The sequence below is a fragment of the Protomyctophum parallelum genome, assembly GCF_964188405.1.
Source record: "Protomyctophum parallelum genome assembly, chromosome: 4".
In the NCBI taxonomy this organism is placed as follows: Eukaryota; Metazoa; Chordata; class Actinopteri; order Myctophiformes; family Myctophidae; genus Protomyctophum; species Protomyctophum parallelum.
In genome coordinates this window covers 22,263,086-22,282,838 of record NC_139700.1, presented here as the reverse complement: position 1 = coordinate 22,282,838, position 19,753 = coordinate 22,263,086, and the positions used below count along the sequence as shown (strand labels likewise).

General features: G+C 43.2%; 1 protein-coding gene across 5 annotated transcripts in view; it reads right to left on the bottom strand.

Annotated features, from left to right (window-relative positions):
- The window catches only part of LOC310857751 (serine/threonine-protein kinase WNK1-like), a 44,118-nt gene extending 24,754 nt beyond the window's left edge, over positions 1-19,364 (bottom strand). For 3 of the 5 annotated variants that reach the window (XM_083763613.1, XM_083763617.1, XM_083763616.1), the window contains exons 1-2: positions 19,097-19,364; positions 15,379-16,624 (exon numbers count right to left, since the gene is read on the bottom strand). In XM_083763613.1, the coding sequence (XP_083619739.1) occupies positions 15,379-16,173 (795 nt within the window). In that variant the 5' untranslated portion in view covers positions 16,174-16,624; positions 19,097-19,364. Of the gene's footprint in view, positions 1-15,378; positions 16,625-17,824; positions 17,943-18,335; positions 18,386-19,096 lie in introns of those variants that run through there. The other 2 variants (XM_083763615.1, XM_083763614.1) reach the window with 2 other exon arrangements.
- Between the last annotated feature and the right edge of the window lie 389 nt (positions 19,365-19,753).

Sequence of the window (19,753 nt, the reverse complement as noted above, 5' to 3'; positions counted from 1 at the left end):
TCCTATTGTTGCGTCGTTGTTGTCACACGTCTAACCATTAGACGTGCGATAACAACAACACAGAACAATAGACTCTAACGACCCTCGGCCAATGAAATGTTAATGCTTAGATGCATCCGCAGAGCGCATATGCACGTAGACAGCAGACACATACATGTCCCGACCCAAACACTGAGGAGCTAAAGTAAACGTGACGTTGTTATGATTAAACATAATGTGCCACGAAAAATAGCTGTCCAAAATAGCCGTCCATAGAGGTCCAAACATGATCGCCTCGTTCGGCCAACAAAATATATCTCCCTCCCTCCACAGTCCACAGAAGCGCAGTGATGCCTGATTTATTCTTTGTCGTACACTAGGGCAAAATCGCCATACCGCCGGTATGTAACGGATACCACGGTATCGGGTTCATTACCGCGGTTTAAAAAAAAAAAAAAAGAAAAAAAAAGAAAACCCTTTTTTTTTATGAAATGAAAAGTGTATCATAATAAACAGCTGTAGGCAGTTCAGAAACCCGTCCACGACCACCAGTGACATCATCGTTAGGCAGATTTTTCGTACACGTGTTATGCTTGCATGCTGAAAATGGCTGATCGACAAGCTCACAACGCGTTGCGGACGCAACGTGTTGTGAGCTCGTCGATCAGCTATGTTTAGCATGTGGAAATATGCAGGCTGTGAGAACTGAGACCCTTCACAATAAAAGCATGCAGCTTTCACAAGTTGGCCCATAATAAAGACAAGGAAAAGGATTAAGAATTAGGTGGCATTTCACATTGCATATGAGCTATTTTTTCTCCAAAATGTATTTAAAAAAATATATATATAATAAGGAATTAATTTGGATAATGGTAATGGAGTAAAAGTTGTCACTTTATTAATCCCAACACTGTGCGCGCGCGCACACACACACACACACACACACACACACACACACACACCCACCTCCCTAGGTGTTCCCCGAGATAAAAAAGGTTGGGAAACACTGGTCTAGTCTGTATAATCATTCATAGGCTCATTGTTGATAAACCATACTTATTCATTTCACATAGATGACGAGGTTTCACGGCCCCAAACACTTGTATTCGTTGAGATATACACGCTATTATTTATTGGTTACTTTGATCGGTTCAGACGACGTCGCAAGCAATGAAAAACGCTCCATATCATGACAGTTTTTCACACAAAATCACCTCTCTTTGCCTGTGTGAATGAGGTGCAAAACTGTTCCCACTGGTTCCCAAAATATATACCGGTATATATATTCCCTTTCGATCGCTGGCTGATTGACACGTGTGTAATTTAACTTTGGCAATGGAACCAGATGGACCAGCTTGTTCAGACAAGATGGCTCGGTTCAATATATTTAACATAATTCCTGCTACTATATAATCTATGAGCAGCAAAATGACTTCACATGTCTTTGCAAAGTTCACCATTCTGCCCATGATTCTGCTCAGCAAATCATCCCCTAACTATTAGTTGGGGGATGATTTCACCCTTAACCCAAAATTGCGTGGTTATCGTTGTGAATGTCGTACGTGCGTACTGAGACCTAGAATTGCATTTCTACGCAAAATACGTGCAGGTTGGTAGGTCTGCGATTCATTCAGGTCAAAAACACTTTAGTTTCACATATGATGGGTTTCAAATGTTAATCTTAGTTATGAGCCCTGAAAAATAATGTCAGTTAGCATTTGAATGTCTGTACTGATAACTAGCAACACGCCACTAATTTAATACAACTCAAGTGTGAGGCTTTAGTAGAGGAAAAACGTGACCCATTCCAGGATGTGAAATTTCATAAAAATTATGTTGAGCACATACAAATAAAAAGGAATAGTGTTTTCACTGACACGTAAACATTCATATGCACAGTCAGCCACAAGCATGCATACAGTTCGGGGTGTAGAGCAGCGGGACTGTTTTTTCTGGCGCAGGGCTGTGAAATGAGAGGAATGCATGTAACTTTGACCTACTTTCCTACCAAAGTGAAAAGAGCCACAGCATATCAAAATGAAGTCTATTACCAAAGCCCTCAAAACCAACTGTCTTCACAAACAAACCTCACAACATTTTCTACAAACCCCATGGCATCCAATTCTACATGCCACATTCATTGTTATTCCGATACAAACCATTACCAGCATGATGGTAAGGCTGGCAAAAAGATTAAACTGCTGTTACATAGTCTTCTTGTAGATGTACTGTATATAAACGAAACAAAGCTGAAGTTCCCATGCGTGTTGATGGGTCAACAAGGGCCCATTGACTCCAGGGGTCTAATGTACAGTACGTACTGTATGAATCATGGTGAAATCCACACACCTAGCAGAATTGCCTGCAGGAATGTGATAGCGCCAAACGTGATAAGTTCAGCAATGAGTGCTGGCAGGGTGGCAGCAGTTAACAAAGGCATTTCTACCACTTGCAAGTTTCCTGAGCGAGTGGTGGGGAGACCTACATTTGCACCAAGGTTTACTATGAGGCAGCCAACCCTATAACACCAGTCAGCCAAGCCCAGAGGAAAAACCCTCAACTAAAAACCTAGCAAATGAAAACCTCCCTTCAACCAGAGACCTGGCAACCCGCCAGGTTGTCCAGGAAACTCAGCCCATTGTGAGAGGTGAACAAGAATGAGGTCCAGAAAACTTTCCACTGACTAACATTCCAAAAACTAAAATGAATAAAAATCAGATAATAAAGAGCTTCACTTAAGTCTTCACTGGGGAAATTTGAGCTTTACGTTTAATGTTTGTGTGCGCAGAAGCTGGAGCTCTAGAAGGGCTCTCTGCCGAGTGACATGGGGGGGCACTTAGGGCAGACGAAAACGATAAATGGTAGCAGACGGGCTATATAAGAGGCATTTTGGAGGAGGGGCGCCATGGCATGGGGGAGCAATATGAATGTAGAGATGTAGAGGCTGAGGAGTGACGAGCAGGGAATGGAGGCTCTACCGTGTACTTTGACCAACTGACCTACTTTTCAGAGCAGTTGGTGCGATCTGCCTGTGCTTCCCCTTCCCTCCAGCGTGTGTCGTCCCCACCCCCATCCCCCTTTCACACCATGTGGAAACAGTCATGCAAACCATCCACAGGAGCATTCATAGGCATTAAGCCCTGGGCTGCAAGTCATGAGCCCTCTTCCCCCTACTTGAACCACGCCCCACCCCCACCTAAACTATTTCTACTGCTGCCAGAGGGAAACTTGATCCATCTTTGATTATACCAACAATCAGACATTTTCAATAACTGAGAAATGACAAATGGTGAGTGGTGACAGCAGCACACAATGTGTTTTGTATATAGGAAGTAGATCTGATCTGGGTGATGGGTTCAAATAGAGCACATGTGCCTCCCTTGCCCCATCTCCCGACACAAAAGCTCCCTCCTAATCTCCCAAGTCCAAACCCCTCCACCCAAGTAAGAATACACAACGTCAGGAGGGCATGCCAGTAGCGCAGATTAGAGTTCAGTACACACAGATTAGAGTTCAGTTAAACACACATCACTCAACAGTCATCACCAAAAGCTCACGTGAAGGGCCTTATCTCGCAGACTAACTCACGTGTTTTTTGCATGTTTTTTTCAGTCACACTCATAGGGGGACAAAATACACAATTGAGTATCTTCTCAAAAAGGATACATCTCAACGATTTAGCCACTGCGCTTCTGAACTTGAGAAAAAAGTTTGCGTCCACACTCCACAACGTGTTGTGACCTTGTAGATCTATTTTTGGCGCACTGCCCCGTTGTATTGCAAAGTATACATTCGGCTGCAACACATTCGGCTGCAACACATGTAGTGCCAGTGTCGGGTTGCTATAGTAACATGCCTGCACACTGTCAATGAATGAACTGAGACGCGATGACACCGTCTTTCTGCTGCCATGCACTTCTCTAACCGACCAAAACTTATCTTTATACAACCAAGAATTGTAAAACACATCTCTCCATAGGATATTCTTTTCAGGACTAATATCACAAACTAGGAGATGAAGTGAAGTTGAAGGAGTAGTAGCCTAACGCAGTTTGAACCATTGATGGAAACAATGTGGCACAACACTAGTTTCTAGTTCTGTGTACATTTTGTGAAAGCATTAATAGTTCTCACAATATCAATAGAGGTAGTCAATCAATGTTGTGATATTTTTGTCCACATCACCTAGCCCCCCTAATATAAGTCACCTGAGCCCATACTGAATAGAATTCAATGAGACAGCAATACAAATATACAATCCTCATAGGTCTAATTAAGCACTTATGCCCCATTTTATACTTACGTTATACTGTGTGGCATAGCAGATCCACAAGTCCACAATACACGCGACACACGACAACGAATGACAATGCATTGTGACTTTGTGAGCTTGTAGATCTGTAATTTTCACAATAATTGAACACAATAATAGGGACACCAGGTTGAAAGTGGTTAATAACTGATGTGGAGGAGGGCACACAGAAGGAAGGCGTATGGAACGGAAGCCATTTCAGATTTGTGCCAACATCATCTAAATGCCTTTTTTTAAGTGCTGGGTAATAAAAGTCAATAAAACAACAAATCAACATTGGCAGCCATTCACAACACAGTAATGGCTTCAGATGACTCACAGTAGACACCGGTACTGTGTGACACAATGGTAATGAGTCAGCCCAATAAATAGTTTGGTTGCCACAACTCCCTCTGCAATATAACATACCCTGTAGCTACATACCATAGCATAATGTCCTTGTGGAGACACCACGGTAGCCAAATAGCACCCACATTTAATAATTGAGTGGGTTCAATCAAATATTTCATTACACCGTTACTTACTGTTCTCCTTCCATCAGGAAGGAGTAAACAGAACAGTAATTTTCAGGTCGAAGCAATGACACAGAAATGAGCATATATATATATATATATATATATATATATATATATATATATAATTTATTTTCTAATGGTATGGTAAATATAGTCATCACATAGACAAAAATATCAAGCAAAAAAACAAACACTGATATCAAATTTAGGCCATATCGCCTTTCAAAATTACAGAGGGCATCATCCATTTCCTCCACAATGAAGGAAAGGGGTTAATGGGGTAAACAGGTTATGGCATATGTTTAGAGTACATGTTAACCGTGAATAAAGGTGAAAGTGGGTTAAAAAGGTGAATCAGAACTCCGACGGGGTGGAGATTAGGCCAACAGATAAAACATCACAATCAGCATCGTTCTGCTTTGATGTTCCACTGCAGAGTCAGCACATGAGCTGTATTGCTCTAGCAAACACTTTGAAAGACAACAGTGTTCACGTCACATGACCGCTTCGCTTCAATTGGAAGGGACCCATCTTCTCATGTAATATAAACCAATATTACAAGTCCAACACTCTCTAATCACTCAGGTGGGCAGATGTTAAGCAAGACGTTCGCCTCAAATCAGTGGCAAAACACTATAACTGATGCTACAGTTTCAAACAACAGCTCTCAGTCATCCCTTCAAATGCATAGGGGGGAAAAACACATTTTTCATTAGATTGATTGAGATGCCAAGGGGGGATTTAAAGCTTAATGTTATCTAAACATTAAAATGGTCAGTGGAGCCTTTACATGTTATGCAGATATGCACTGTGAATCACAGTAAATTACACAGTGTGGGCATCGGCAACATGGAATAGAGCATACTGCTACTAGGCAAAGACCGTCATAAATAACCCATTGAGCCTAAAAATAGACGGAGTGAGAAAGACCTGTGATCATGCTGAGGGATAGCGCTGTCAGGTCTCTTCTGCGAGGGGGACACTAAAGGGCTATATGGAAGACAGTGGGCGGCAACATGGTCTAAGATGTGGGTCATGGGGGCCAACAGGCCTGAAAGCTGGCCTTTTTGACATGGACCAGCATTATTAATTTTCAGCCGTTAATTATACATGTTGTAAAAGACTATATAATGCATTGACTATGACCTGTTAGCTTTTTTTATTATCATTATTTTTTTATATTCTTTTAGGCTTTTTTGCCTTTATTTGACAGTTAACAAGTAGGTAGGTGGAGAAAGATGGGGGGAGGACACAGCAAAGTTGGTCGGGATCGGGACTGGAACCCCCAGCACGCTGTAAGGCTGGCTTACCAGCCAAGGTGCCTGGACCGCTGAGCCACGGCCCAGGCCTATGACCCGTTAGCTTGACAAAAAGTCAGACTTAAGGTATCATGACATCAATTTATTTATTTAAAAATGTCTTTTTTCTTTTAGGTTTTATGTCTCGATTAAACACACCCAAACTTGAACATTGAGTGGATTTTCTGTGGTCTGGAATTTTGTGTGTGTGTTCTGAAGCCTTTTGAGCTGCAATGAAAACAGTGAAAACAGTGACATCTGCAGGCAGATTCTATGTCATATGGGATTTGTGGACTCTTGTTTGAGCTAGAAAACCCCAGACCACAGAAAATCTACTGAATGATAAAAGTTCAGTTTTTTTGGGTGCAATTGAGCTCAGAAAAATATTTTCTTTTAAGTTTTCTGAGAAAACGTTAAAAGTCAAACCTCAAGATATTTTGCATAGCATACACACAATTTTCAACTCTGAATTTGAACCAATTCGGTAGAATGGATCATATAGCATTTAGGGGATTGTGGAATAGTTGTCTGGCTACACGAGACTACTGTGCATACAGTGCACAAGCCTCTTCACACTATAGCTTCTGTATGGTTGAGTCACACATGATAGCTTCTGTATGATAACCAGTGAAAGACTATTATGCAGAGCAAGCATGAAGAGCAAAGTTTACTAGTTCATATAAAGCCAATGATTTACTGAAAATGAATATATGACATGGAAAAATACTGGGAACCTCAAAAGCATTACTGCCAACAGAAAAGAAAGAAGCGTAGCTGATTGATGAAACTGAAGCCAAGGACCCCAAATGTCTATTTTGTTGACTAGGTCATCTAAGGGCTTAGATTAAGCTAGATCTTTGGTTTACACAAAACATAAGTAAGTGGAGGACGTTCAATCACTACTTATTCGATGAACAAGGAGTCTTTGTTTGTACTTCCACCAGAAATCTCTAATATAAGATTATGATACCAGAGTTACCAACCACATGCAACTTGATGCAAGATTGTTCATTGTAAACAAGCCCGGAAACAGCTCATCTGGTTTAGGCAACATTGCAACATGCCCAATAATTAGAACGCTTTCATTACTTCAGAGGTCACTTCCTTAATGCTATAAATAACAAATGGGGTAGTTTTCCTCATACAAATTTATATCACTTGTCTTAGCCCATAAAATACAGAGTTATGAAGCCCAACGCATGGCCAAATTAAATACAGATGTTACAACAAGCGATGCAATTACATAATCTCAAACAATTGGCATGGTATACCTCAATAATAATGAAAATATGATTTAAAATGGGGGCAGAATAATCTTTATGTTGGGGGTCTGATCTCTGAAAAGCAACATACTGGATACTGGATAGTAAGTGTAATGGTATAGAATATATATATTTTTCCTTTCGCTGAAGCTGTATTTGTTCAGCGATGTTGTGGGCTTATGGCCGGGCTACACTGGGGATGGAACAGAACCGTACCGCCAGCAGAGCACCTAGGTCTAAGGTGGCTGCACAGACAATTCCTCCATTTAGCACTAGCAGGGAGTTCCGTATTCTTTCCCCTCTGAAGGTGAGGGGCTGCCATTGGGGTATTTTTGTTTTACTTTTCCCGTTTGTGTTTGTGTAAAAAAAAAAAGGCATATTTCTTTTTTGGGAGCTGTGAAATGTCTTGTGCCATATTTTGTAACTAGAACAGTGCTCGGGTAGGTACCCTCACAAAAAACATGCAGTAATCCTGGTCACTAAACTGCCTCCCCCTGGCCAGCCGGGGCGCCTGATGGAGGGGAAAGGAACTGGTTGGAATAACGTGTTCCTTCCACACGCTACGTCCAACCAGGGAAACTCCCCCCTGTCAGGTGTAAAGGAGCAACTTGGACACTCAGGCATGAAGGAAGCATGAGTTCAAGTCCGTTGCTCTCCCCTTGTCCCCCATATATGGGGACTAGGTTGGTGGACAAAATCGTGGGATAAAAAATATATATAAAAAAAAAAAAGAACAGTGCTCGTTGGGGGTTATCAATTGGCTAATAAAGGGCGAGGTCGCACGTGATGTCAGATCATCATTGTGGGCGGTGGTGGCTCAGGGGTAGAGTAGCCGGATGGCAACCGCAAGGTTGCCAGTTCGAACCTGGGCTCCCCCAGAGTTAGGGTCATTACACACTGGCGAATTGGCGACGCGATTTATTCGTGCGAATAATTCGCATTTTTTTTTAAAACAATTGAAGTCAATGCAAGCTTCCACATCAGTGGCGAATGTGCGAAAATGCGACAGTTTTCGCTCTTTATTTGTTCGCTCTGGTGTCGAATTTGGCATACATTCGCAGGCGAACTGCAACGGCTCTGACCAATCAGAATGCAGCCCAAACTTGTTGCTGTGTATAAACAGCAGCGTACCGTACAGTAGCTGTCAACAGAGCAGCCGCCGGTCCGGCTATGCAGGTCGGGATAGCACAGCGGCACACACTGTTGCACACCTCCCCTCCTACAACTCTGTTGGGTGTGTGTGCGCTCGCGCGTGCATGCGCGCGCGTGCGTGCCGTGGACATGGCACATGGGTGTGCAACAGAGCAGCAGCTCGGTCCGGCTACGCAGGTCGGGATAGCGCAGCAGCACACACTGTTGCACACCTCCCCTCCTACAACTCTGTTGGGTGTGTGCGCTCGCGTGTGCGTGCGTGGACATGGCACATGGGTGTGCGTGTGCTAACAGCACGCAACGGCGAGCAGCAACGGGCTCCGCCAAACTTTGGTCTGTATGTAGATGTAGATGTTGATCTGATCCCCCCCATGCCAAAGTGCCAGCGCTCACCCAGCAGTCTGCTGTCACCCAGGCGGATGCATGCACGCTCGCTTCTTGCCCTCAGGGTGTCTTACTGGTTTTATTAATACAATGTAGGGCTAATGACATTATTGTGGGTAGCCCCTCCTATATTAAACTATAGTGTCGTATTTTTTGTCCTAACACAAACATGAAATGCCATTCACAATGAATGGAGAATTTACGTCATGTGTCTGAGCAAATCGGCAATTTTTGTCCTACACAAAGACTAAATTCCCATTGACAATGAATGGATAATGTACGATGAAAAGAGCACCCCTCACTTCACACGGGTCACGGTGTGATTTCTTTTAAATCAGAAATGACTGTTTTTCTTTGCAGCTTGAGTGGCCCATTTTAGCTGGAAAAAAAAAAGTCTGCTACGTGATCACCTTATCATTGACAACTGAGATTGCTTTCACCTGGCATTTACCCTGAGTAGTCATGGCGGGATGCATCACATCTTATGACTCAACAGATGAAATAATATCAGTCATATATAACAACCATGGACTGTTTTATGTCAAGTACACTTGTAGCGAGAATCATGTGCATCCATTGGCTGTTCAACTTTAAAAAGCAAGGCTAAAATCTTAGCTGATCAAGCTGATCAGGTGGCTTATTTTATATGAAAATGCTACATCTTAAAAATATGTGACAGCTTGTTTCAGAAGCTGTAGGGACTAAAATATTATTAGTTATTAAATACATTTAACTTAAACATATTAAACAGTCAATAATAATCATATAAACCCAATTTAGTGCCATGCATAGCTTTTTCTCAGTTTAATTACCAAATTACCAAAAAGTGGCCCAAATTGGCTGACATCACCCTATTTATAATTTTATTTTATCGACGGCACGGGTGAGCAGCCGACCGGCCGTCGATCCCAAATGACTCTGGACTGTCCAGGCATTCAATTAAATTCCATTGCTTGAAAGGAAGGAAGTAAGGATGCATCTTAATACAGGATGCAGCAGCATCTTAATGATCTCCCATCTAGAACTGCAAAAACAACATTCCTCACCTATAGGCCATCCTTGGGGTGGGGAGGGGTGCTAATGTCATTGTTGCAGTGGTCAGGGTGCCTAAGTGGGTAGCTACTGTAACTAGCCTATTCAAAGGATGCATCATTAATTTCATGCCATGATCTATAGATGGGGAGGTGTGCTAATGTCATTGTGCTGGGTGTGGTCAGGGTGCTTAAGTGGGCAGCTTAGCTACTGTAACTAGCCTATTTGTTTGTAAAAATGTCAATAATAAAATGTAATTTTACTTTGTGTTCTGGCTTGGTTTTATATTTGGCAGTGCCATTGATTGATAAATTGCAGCATTTGATGTGTGTAGTTCTTTATAGATCTAGCCTCTTCCTTTTTATCTCAAAGTGCACCAGATTGAAGCATTTTCATCGCAAAAAATAATAATAATCTGGAGCCCCCTGGACCCCCCCTGGTGGGGGAGCGCTATCATTCTAATCTTGCATAGGACCGCCTGAGATATACAACTGATACTGCCAGCTTGATTTAACAACGCAATATGATTTTTCGTCGTTTTATATTTTATTATTTACATTAAAAATGCCCCCTCAAAAATCTCAATTGCCCCCTCAGTCATTTCATCCTGGCGCCGGGCCTGTCTGGACACCACATCACGGTAGTGAAGAAGACAAGAAGTGGTGGAAAGGATCGTAAGATATAGGCTACCAATACAAACAAAAGAGGTATTAGCGCACGCTGCAAACCAATAGTGAGGATCGAGGTGCATGCTGCCCACGGGACGGGAGACAAACTTGTAAAGGAAGGATCGGTTGCACAGCTCGTATAGTCACGAATCACGATACAGAACACTTCTATTAAAGACCAACGTTTCGGCACATGAGTGCCTTCTCTTTAGGGTATGAAAGAAAGGATACCAATAATGACATAACGCAGGAGAAGAGGAGGAGAGGAGGAGTTGTTTGATTGATGTTATTATGGTATTTACCATAGGCAATATGCCAATATTGAAAAAAGTTAAAATGACCGCAGTGAACAGGCTCATCATATTAAGGTAAGATTTGCACTAGGCTATTTCTGCTGTGCAGACCCGTTTTTGACCCGAAAATAAAGACTTTATAACCAGAATATATGCCCACATGCACGGGCGCGGCCGGTACCAATTGTACCATGTGGGCCGGTACCAATTGGACCCCTCCATCTGTGAAGTACTGGATACGGGGGTATTAAAGAAAGGATACCAAAGCGGGAGGGGGAGGAGAGGACAGGAGAGGAGGGAAAGGAGAGGCTAATATAGTCGCACAATACGCGTCGCATAGATGTGTACACTGTATAGGCAAATGCGAATAAATTCGCCGGGCAAATATTTCACATTTTCAGATCGCTTATTCGCATCGCGTCGCTAATTCGCCAGTGTGTAATGACCTTTAGTGTCGAAGTGTCCTTGAACAAGACACTGAACCCCAAATTGCTCCCAATGTGCAGGTTGGTGCCTTGCATGGTTTCATCTGTCATCAGTGTATACTATAAATGTGTGTGAAATTTGTGAATAATCTGTGAATGGGTGAATGTAATGCACAATCTATGTAAACTGCTTTGGATAAGGCGGCAAGGCGCTATATGAATGCACCATTTATATAGTGATGTCAGAATAGGCCAGCTCCATATATGGAGATCTAGGGGTGATCTAGATTTGGGCCCTGTCCGGAGCCTGGGCAGAGGCTTTAGTGCTGGTTCTGGTGGACAACGGTGTATCCCACAGACACAAGCCCACCACTTCCTGTGGTGGTGTGGAACATGCGTGTCAAATTTGAAGTCTGTGGGGCGAACCGTTCTCAAGATACGTGGATTACAGACATACATAGACATGGTGCAATTATAAATAGATGACTGTTTATATTCTCATTTATTTAAGAGGTCATTAATCCTTTTCTTGAGAGCCCTTTTCTACTTGTGACGGGGTCTGTACGCTTTTCCGACCAGTCATTGGTCCGACATGCGGAAAACGACTGGATTAAGGTTGCCAACATGCGGTAAGGTTGGCGAACATGCGCTGCTCCGTGCTTGCGGTTATGGTTAGGTTAGGGTTTGAGGTAGGTTGTCGTTGTCGGACCAGTGGCTGGTCGGAACTTGGTAATGCACCCCTTGTGACATGTGTCTGTCAAAGACAACAACAAACCCAAATGCATGTCAGCCTATCCCTGGAAGACTGCAATTTAGGAAGAGGCAGCGTCTTTTAGACTACTTTGGTGTCTGTGCCACTCCCAGTGGATGCCAGCACATCCCTAGCTGAATGGGCAACTTCCACTGGAGAACTCCAGGATGCCTGGAGTTCTCGTCTTTCAAAAGATGGACATCAGCCAGTAATGGGGGGGGAAGGAAGGAAGGAGGGAGGGGGGGGGGGGGGCGAGAAAGTTTGGGGGGTGATGACATGGTTCGCTGAGGAACAACGAGAAAAGGGGAGGGTCCTAATTTTATTCCTCTCCTTTTTGCTCCTCTTCCCCTGTGCGGTGACCTACTTATTGTTCAAACATGCCTGCAACGTGAGAGCCGAAACAAATGTTGAGTGGGTTTGTGGGTGGGTGGAAAAGGGTGGATGACTAACATTTCTTTCTACCAAGACCACTGAACAGATGGCTTCCAGATTGAGTGTGCCAGTGCCATTCCACATATTTTTTTTATTGCACAAAAGGTACTAAAAGACAAGATTTGGGATTTTTATGAGGGGGAAACCTGTCAAACTTGTTTCATTAGCATGCCTCACTGCCACTGCTCTCAGCTGACATTCACAATTTACTGAACAACAAGTGACAGCATGGTTCATTTACCTTTGCATTACTGATCATCAGATAATAACAGGACATACCACTACTAAGAATACCTTATCTACCAGTAACTGTGAAATTACAAAAGAAAGGCAATAGTCATTAGTCTGCAATTCAAAATAAGATTTGTTCCATATTTTACAACAGGAATTATGTCTAGCAGTGTTAAAATAAAAAAGGAAGCATGAATTGGAACCCACAGTGAGTGCAGTGGTATGGCTATTCAGACTCATGGCATGTTCCAAACATGTAGACTTGCGCAGGCGCTGTTGCAGTTCATCCATGAGTGTCCTGAATTTGGCATATGCCCACAGATTGCTGGCTGGTGCCGTGGGAAAAACACACAGCTAGACACAAAATCTGGGTGGAGACCTTTAAATATACAAGTGGGGAGGTAATATGGTGGGGGCATTACACATGACAGACATCTACATTGTTTGATGTTGTAGGCTGGTAGGGTGAAAATGTAATATGCAAATGTAACGGTCCAGTATGTGACTGTTCAGTTTTCTATTAAAACATGTGTCTCAACCACGAGAGAGGTAGAGTATTGATAAATCGATATGTTTGCAGTAGTCATGTTGTCAAAAACATAGATTTTTCAATAAATAACTCTTTCAGTGCCTCTTTTCATACCATTTTAAGACAAAATGGGACGGTATATATTGCATTACAATCAATTCTAGATAGATAAAGTTGTGACTTGTGAGTGACCAGTGACCCATTTAACACACACCTTTATGATTCACTTCAATGAATATACTATTGAAAATGGGGCCCTGATTACCTAGAACAGCAGAGAAATTATGTCTGATGCCGAGCATATAATGCTCAGTGTTAATGAGAAGAATGGAAATGGCAGTAGTGTGATCATGGGACAGATTTAATAAGCATGTGAGGAGGGATTTGAGCTTCTTTAGTGTAGCAGCTGAACAGAATACAGCCAAGGCCGAGGAGTCCAACCTGACAGGGGGAGGTTCAGTTTCCCCGGTTGGAAGTAGCATGTGGAAGAACACGTTATTCCAACCAGTTCCATGTTTTTGTGAGGGTATCTACCCTAGGAGACATGGGGAGAACATGCCAACTACACACAGACAGGCCCTTCAGCTGTGAGGTGACAGCGCTAGACTATGCCACCGTGCCCCCAAATCTGTGAATTCTTGACTCATTGGAATGTCATCATAAGGGGTTGCTAGGTTTCTGTTATGCTATTGCATGGAGAAAGTTAATACAGTGAGCAGCAGTGTAGGTCAATAACTCCATGCTTCTGTCATCAGCATATTCATAGTAATAGGTCAGGAGTCAGGTGACCATTACAGAGGACAGAAAAATATGAAAAATGTTTAGTGAAAGAGTAAAACTGAAGAAGAGGGGAAATGGAGGAAGAATAGGCAAGACAGTAGTATAGAGAAAAGAAGTGGAGAGAAAAAGGGGAAATAAACTCAAAGTATAGGGAGAAACAGGCCTTGGCAGGTCAGCCTGCGACTTTACACAGGAGATTAGAAATTCCTCTGTCAGGGATCTGACCCATTTTACATTCACATAAGCATTCAAAGCAAGCATAGACTGAGCATGTGCAAGATTCTCTCTATGTGATGGGGGGAGGGGCATTGAGTCTGTAATCTCTACAGTGCTCTCAGACTGCATGCACATGCGCAACCAATGCTTGTGTGTGCTGTTGTGAGGCTTCTGTCACTTAAAATGGGCAGACCGTGACAATACATGCATGCATGCATGTGGTGAATGAGGTCAAATCTTGCTGTGGCCCGCCAATGTTGCCGTTTTCACTGGACAGACAGCAGAGCTGTATGGGCCTTTCACAAGGCTGCTGACTACAGAATGACCAGCTATTGATCCGGATCATAATACAGAGCAGTGTCTTGGCCTCTCGACTACAGACATTGTATTCAGTCATAACAGACTGACTAGCTATACTGCTATAGGCCTACTGATAAACCAATTAATTATGCAATGCTGAAACTCAATGTTAAATGGGACGACTGTCGACTTCACAGAACTAGATTTAACCTAGTCAAGAGGAGATGATTTTTCAACAGTATGGCCAGTCATTCTATTATACATTCAGCAATGCTTCCCTGCAAAGCATGGGAACTGGGAAGCATTACTTTTGTGATATTTTGCATCTTCATTCATACATTCAGTGCTTATCGATTAAACTCACAGCATCATAAGGAATTTTCACCAGCACCAATTTCCAACGACAGGAAAAGTAACTTGTCAATAAAATGTGACTATAATGAGTCGCGAGAAGTATACCAAACAAAAATATGTCAACCTCAACTTGAGAAATACTGTGTACATAACTACATACACAGACAAAAAAAAGATACAGAATGTGCATGGGTGCTATTTTGTTACTCTTCTAATGAGCATACAAAAATGAAACGTTAGTAAAGAGGGAATTGCTAGGCATCAAAAGAAGAAATTACAAAAGCTTTAACTCAGGTAACAAGAAAGAATGAAATCACTTAGGCTGTATTCAATCAGTCTGGCCTTCTGTACTTCATCTTAACCCTAATATAATTCAAGAGTGAAACGCAAAACTGCGTGCCTGAGTGATAAAGAGAGATGGAGGCAACTTTAGGAATAGACGCTCAATGTGGTTTCATATCATACCTGCAACTCGCACCAGGCAACCTCCACCGTGGTTTCCGTGTCCAGGCCTTTATACACCGTCTTGAAGGAACCACGGCCAATTTCTATGTCGAACTTCAGGAAGCGCCCATCTGGTGACGTTCCCACTGCTTTCGTCTCGGCCTCCTCGATGTCATCCTGAACTTTCTTCTCAGCCTCTCTCTGCTCTGCCTCTGCCCGCGCCTTGGCAGAGTCCTTCTCTTCATCCTCCCCCTCTCCATCCTCTCCCTCATGCTGTAGCTTCACCTCAGCTGTGCCCTCTGGTTCGGTCTGACCCGGTGGTTCAGCCGCTAGACTGGGTGCCGAGCGTGCCACCACCACATCTCCATCACAGATGTCTTGCGCTACAACAGCCTGCTGTTCAATGTTGACAGCTTCCAACTTGACCACTTGTCCATTTCCTTCACTGTTGCCTTTTGCAGACTCCTCAGTCAGACGCACGCTGGGTTCAACCCGGGGCGTGTGTATGATAGCAGCAGCCTGCACCCTCCTGGGAGCAGCTTCGTGGAGAGGAGGCCGTTGGGGCGCAAGGACAGGGATCTTGCTGGGTAAAGGGAGATCCAAAGCTGTAGCATTTGAGTCGCTGATGACGCTGCGGCGTAAGAATCGGTGTTCCGGATTAGCCCTGTCCCGCTCCATGGTGTGATGGCGCCGTCGCACCTGCTCTGTCGTCAGCCGTTCACCCACGTTAGAGTCTGAACCAGACCCGGTGCCGTTTCCAGTCTTTGGAGGGGGGGCCAGGAACTTCACCATTTTGTCGTTGGACTTTTCCGACATCCCACCACCCACGGCAAGAGTGAGCGGGTATAATTCAACTGAGAGCTTAAAATAAAAATACTTTGACTTCCTCCATACAGACTCAGCTGAGCAGTATTGATCTGTCCTTTAAAAAGGAGGATTGTTTTTGTTGCACTGTCCACTTCCCTTCAGTCTATTCTTATTGCTCAGTACATATACAATGCACAGAGTCTGGGTGTAGGATAGGTGGTGTTCTTTTGTAAATGGAAAAGAACAGAACACCGTTGCAAACCAGAAAGTGTTGATGCTGACACACAAGTCTCTTTAAATCCACACCATCCATCCTGTAGGACACAGGGCACCGCTTCTATCAAGCATAAGGAATCACTAAGAGGCCGAAGAGATACAGCCTACAGGCACTTCACTTCACACTGTAGGCAAAAGCAGACTGTCAAGTGTCCACACTCCGGGTGAGCTTCAGGCTATATTACTGCAAGGGAAACGAAAAACAGATCAGTATAATCCTAAAACAAACGAAATAACTTTTGTCATGTAAACAGCAAAGTCATAGGGGTGTTACAATAATGTTTAGGCTACAGACAGAAAGTAAAACACTCAAGTACAATCACCATTTACATGGGCAAAACATAGACGTAACTTTCAACACTAATGGGTCTAATCTAAAGTTGCAACACCAGCCATTGACAGCCCATACATCCAAACAGAAATTTCCTATCCGATTGTATTAAACAGCGTTAAACTCACTCCAGGTGTTGGAGTTTGGAAATGGAACAGCTCCTATTCAATAACGCATTATGTGCAATTTGAAAAATTATTTAATGTTTTTTAATACAATCAGATAGAACTTTTGGATGTATGGGCTGCCAGTGTCAAAACTGTCAATGGCTGGTGTTGCAACTCTAGATTCAAACCATTAAAACTAGTGTTACAAATTGCGGCTAGGCAAAACAGTGTTCAGCAGCATGCTTCAGAGTGTAACCAACAATATGTCAAATGTCAACAGAATTTGAAAGAGGTGCTGGTGAAGAATTTACAGTACACAAGAATGTTAACATTGCTTTGTTTTTTTTTTAATGGACAAAGTCTTGTAACTTGATACAATTAAGTTGTTAAGTGAACTTTGTCTATTTTATTTAAAACCACAGGACTATGATTATGTAATTGTATCTTTCAACTCCCCGATTTCACAGTTTAATTACTTTATCTCACAAATAAGGATATAATGTATCTAGGTAGGTAGTTATGATCCATGATGAATGACAAAAGTTGGCAACGCCGCCTGCAGGAACTGACTAATGAAACAACACCGCCAACTATGACTTCCTCGGTCTCAAAGACAACTGGATTTAAATCGATAGTTTCGATACCAAAACGTTTGCATGCTTGATGCCATGGTCAATCAATAAAACCAGCCACAACTGTGTACCTGTTGGATGACCTACTTAATTCTGGTATTTTAATACATGGTTGAACTTCCCTAAAGGCAAAACGCCAAGCAGTCAAAAAATAAATATCATGTAGGATCGGATCGATTCCTGAAAATAACAAGGTTTGAAGTGCAATCGAAAAATTGACAACTTATCGATCGCATCCGAATGGCTGTTGCCTGTTGTAGACATTAAACAGAGTTAAATTTGACAGAGTAACGTTATAGCTACGTTATAGTTACCTAAATACATCGGCACTTGCATGTTAGACCAGTTGCCTTACGATATAGACTGAAGTAAATTTAAAAGGTATTGGTTGATAATTTTTGATTACCACAAATGTTGCGTTGCACCTTCCCATCTGATCTAAATGAGACATCAGAGCCATTGGAAATGGCAACATCCAGCAATACAAAGCAAGGAGGAGCAATGGTTCTTTGTTAGCTTGCTTGCGGACAGAGCTAGCAACCACCTAGTTAGCTATCCATAGGCCAAGCTCACTGTCATCGGCTAACGCAACACCGTTTTATTTAGCTGACGTTAAAACACCACTCGTTTACACCGGTTATGTGTGACTTTAGCAATGTTACCATGGGCGAAAGTCCGGGTCCAACTTCTGGGTTAACATAAGCCGCGCTGTTCACACTACCGGACGCATTCGCCCGGGTATGCCGGTTGGAAAGGATCCCAAACACTGACAGAAACTGCAGCAGCACGGCCGCTAGCGGTAGCTAGCAAACTACACTAGCCAACCTTAGATAGGCGGGTCTTCCTCCCCTCTCCAGTCCTCACGCCAACCAAGATGGCCTAAACTAGAGGGCTGGGCCGACGTGTGGAACCCATAGAGTATATATACTCTAAGGTGGAACCGTGTAGAAAGCCTGGTTCGGCTGGATCCACCCCCAGACGTCCCCCGTTTGATTTATGAGCCCAATGTCCAGTTATTTGGCTTGAAACTCTGGAAGGCTTTCCCGTTGTCTATGGTCTCTAGTTCTGACGGGTGACTCTACTAGGCGACTCTGTCTCAAACAGTAGTGACGATACATTAATCCCGCCATGTTTCAGGATACATACAGCTTTTACCGAATGACACTTATTTAACCGACTCGAGGATGATGTATTAACAATGTATGATTAATAACACTCGAGGCTTGCTCCAGCTGGTTAAACGAAGGATAGAAGATACAAAGGATTCAACAGTGATGTCACAGTCATGCGGAAGAGGCGCCTGCTCCAATGGCACTATATATATATATATATATATACTTACTCAGTGTGTGACGTCAATTATCTATCCATAGTGTGTGACGTCGATTACCTAACCTTGGTTACTATTCTAGGGCTAGGCTAATGGCTAATTAGTTGCGAACCTTTAGCTCGACAGACATTGCTTATTTTCAACTCAGACTGTCGCCGTGAGCTGCGTCGACACATTTTCAAGTTGAACTCGCGTCGTTTTGTCGACAGCGAGGAATATACACCGTCACCGGGCGACGAATTGTATGGTCACTTACCTCGATGTTGCACTAACCCCTTTAGCCACAGAAGTGACAGCTACCAGCGTTGAGACCGTGAGTCGCTGGAGAGGAATCCCATTCGTAAAAATCCCATTCGTAAAAACACATTTAACCGACATTTAAAATGGTTTTAATATATTCACGTTCGGTCGCCACGTGGCTATATATCTGAACAATGTTCCAAGCAGACAGCCTCCGAGCCTCGTATTGCACTTGACTCAGATTCTAAATCCAACAAACGCAGTGGCTTTTTCTCCTGCTGATCTGATAAAGCGCCTGCGCTCCTGAGTCCTGAACGATGACCTCATAACGCAGGTGGATTTCTAAATCCGACCTAGTTGATATCATTAAATAATCTTTCTTTCCTGTATGTGTGTCAGCCTGAGCCCTGAGCGGTTATAAATTATAATGTTACTTATTAGTCAATCGTGTCACACAGGGCTACTCGGGGTAGCAGTGCTGCAGTAGCACTCTAGTCTGGATGGACATTTTTACACGAGTGAGTCGAATGACAGCGGTAACAAGAATGGTGGGCACGGGGCACCAGACAGGCAGAGTGGGCAGACAGACTGGCACTATGGGCCAGGGGACCTGTTTGGGGTAGGGTTAGGTTTTAGGCATATAGTTTTACTGAGATTAGGGTTAGGCATAGTT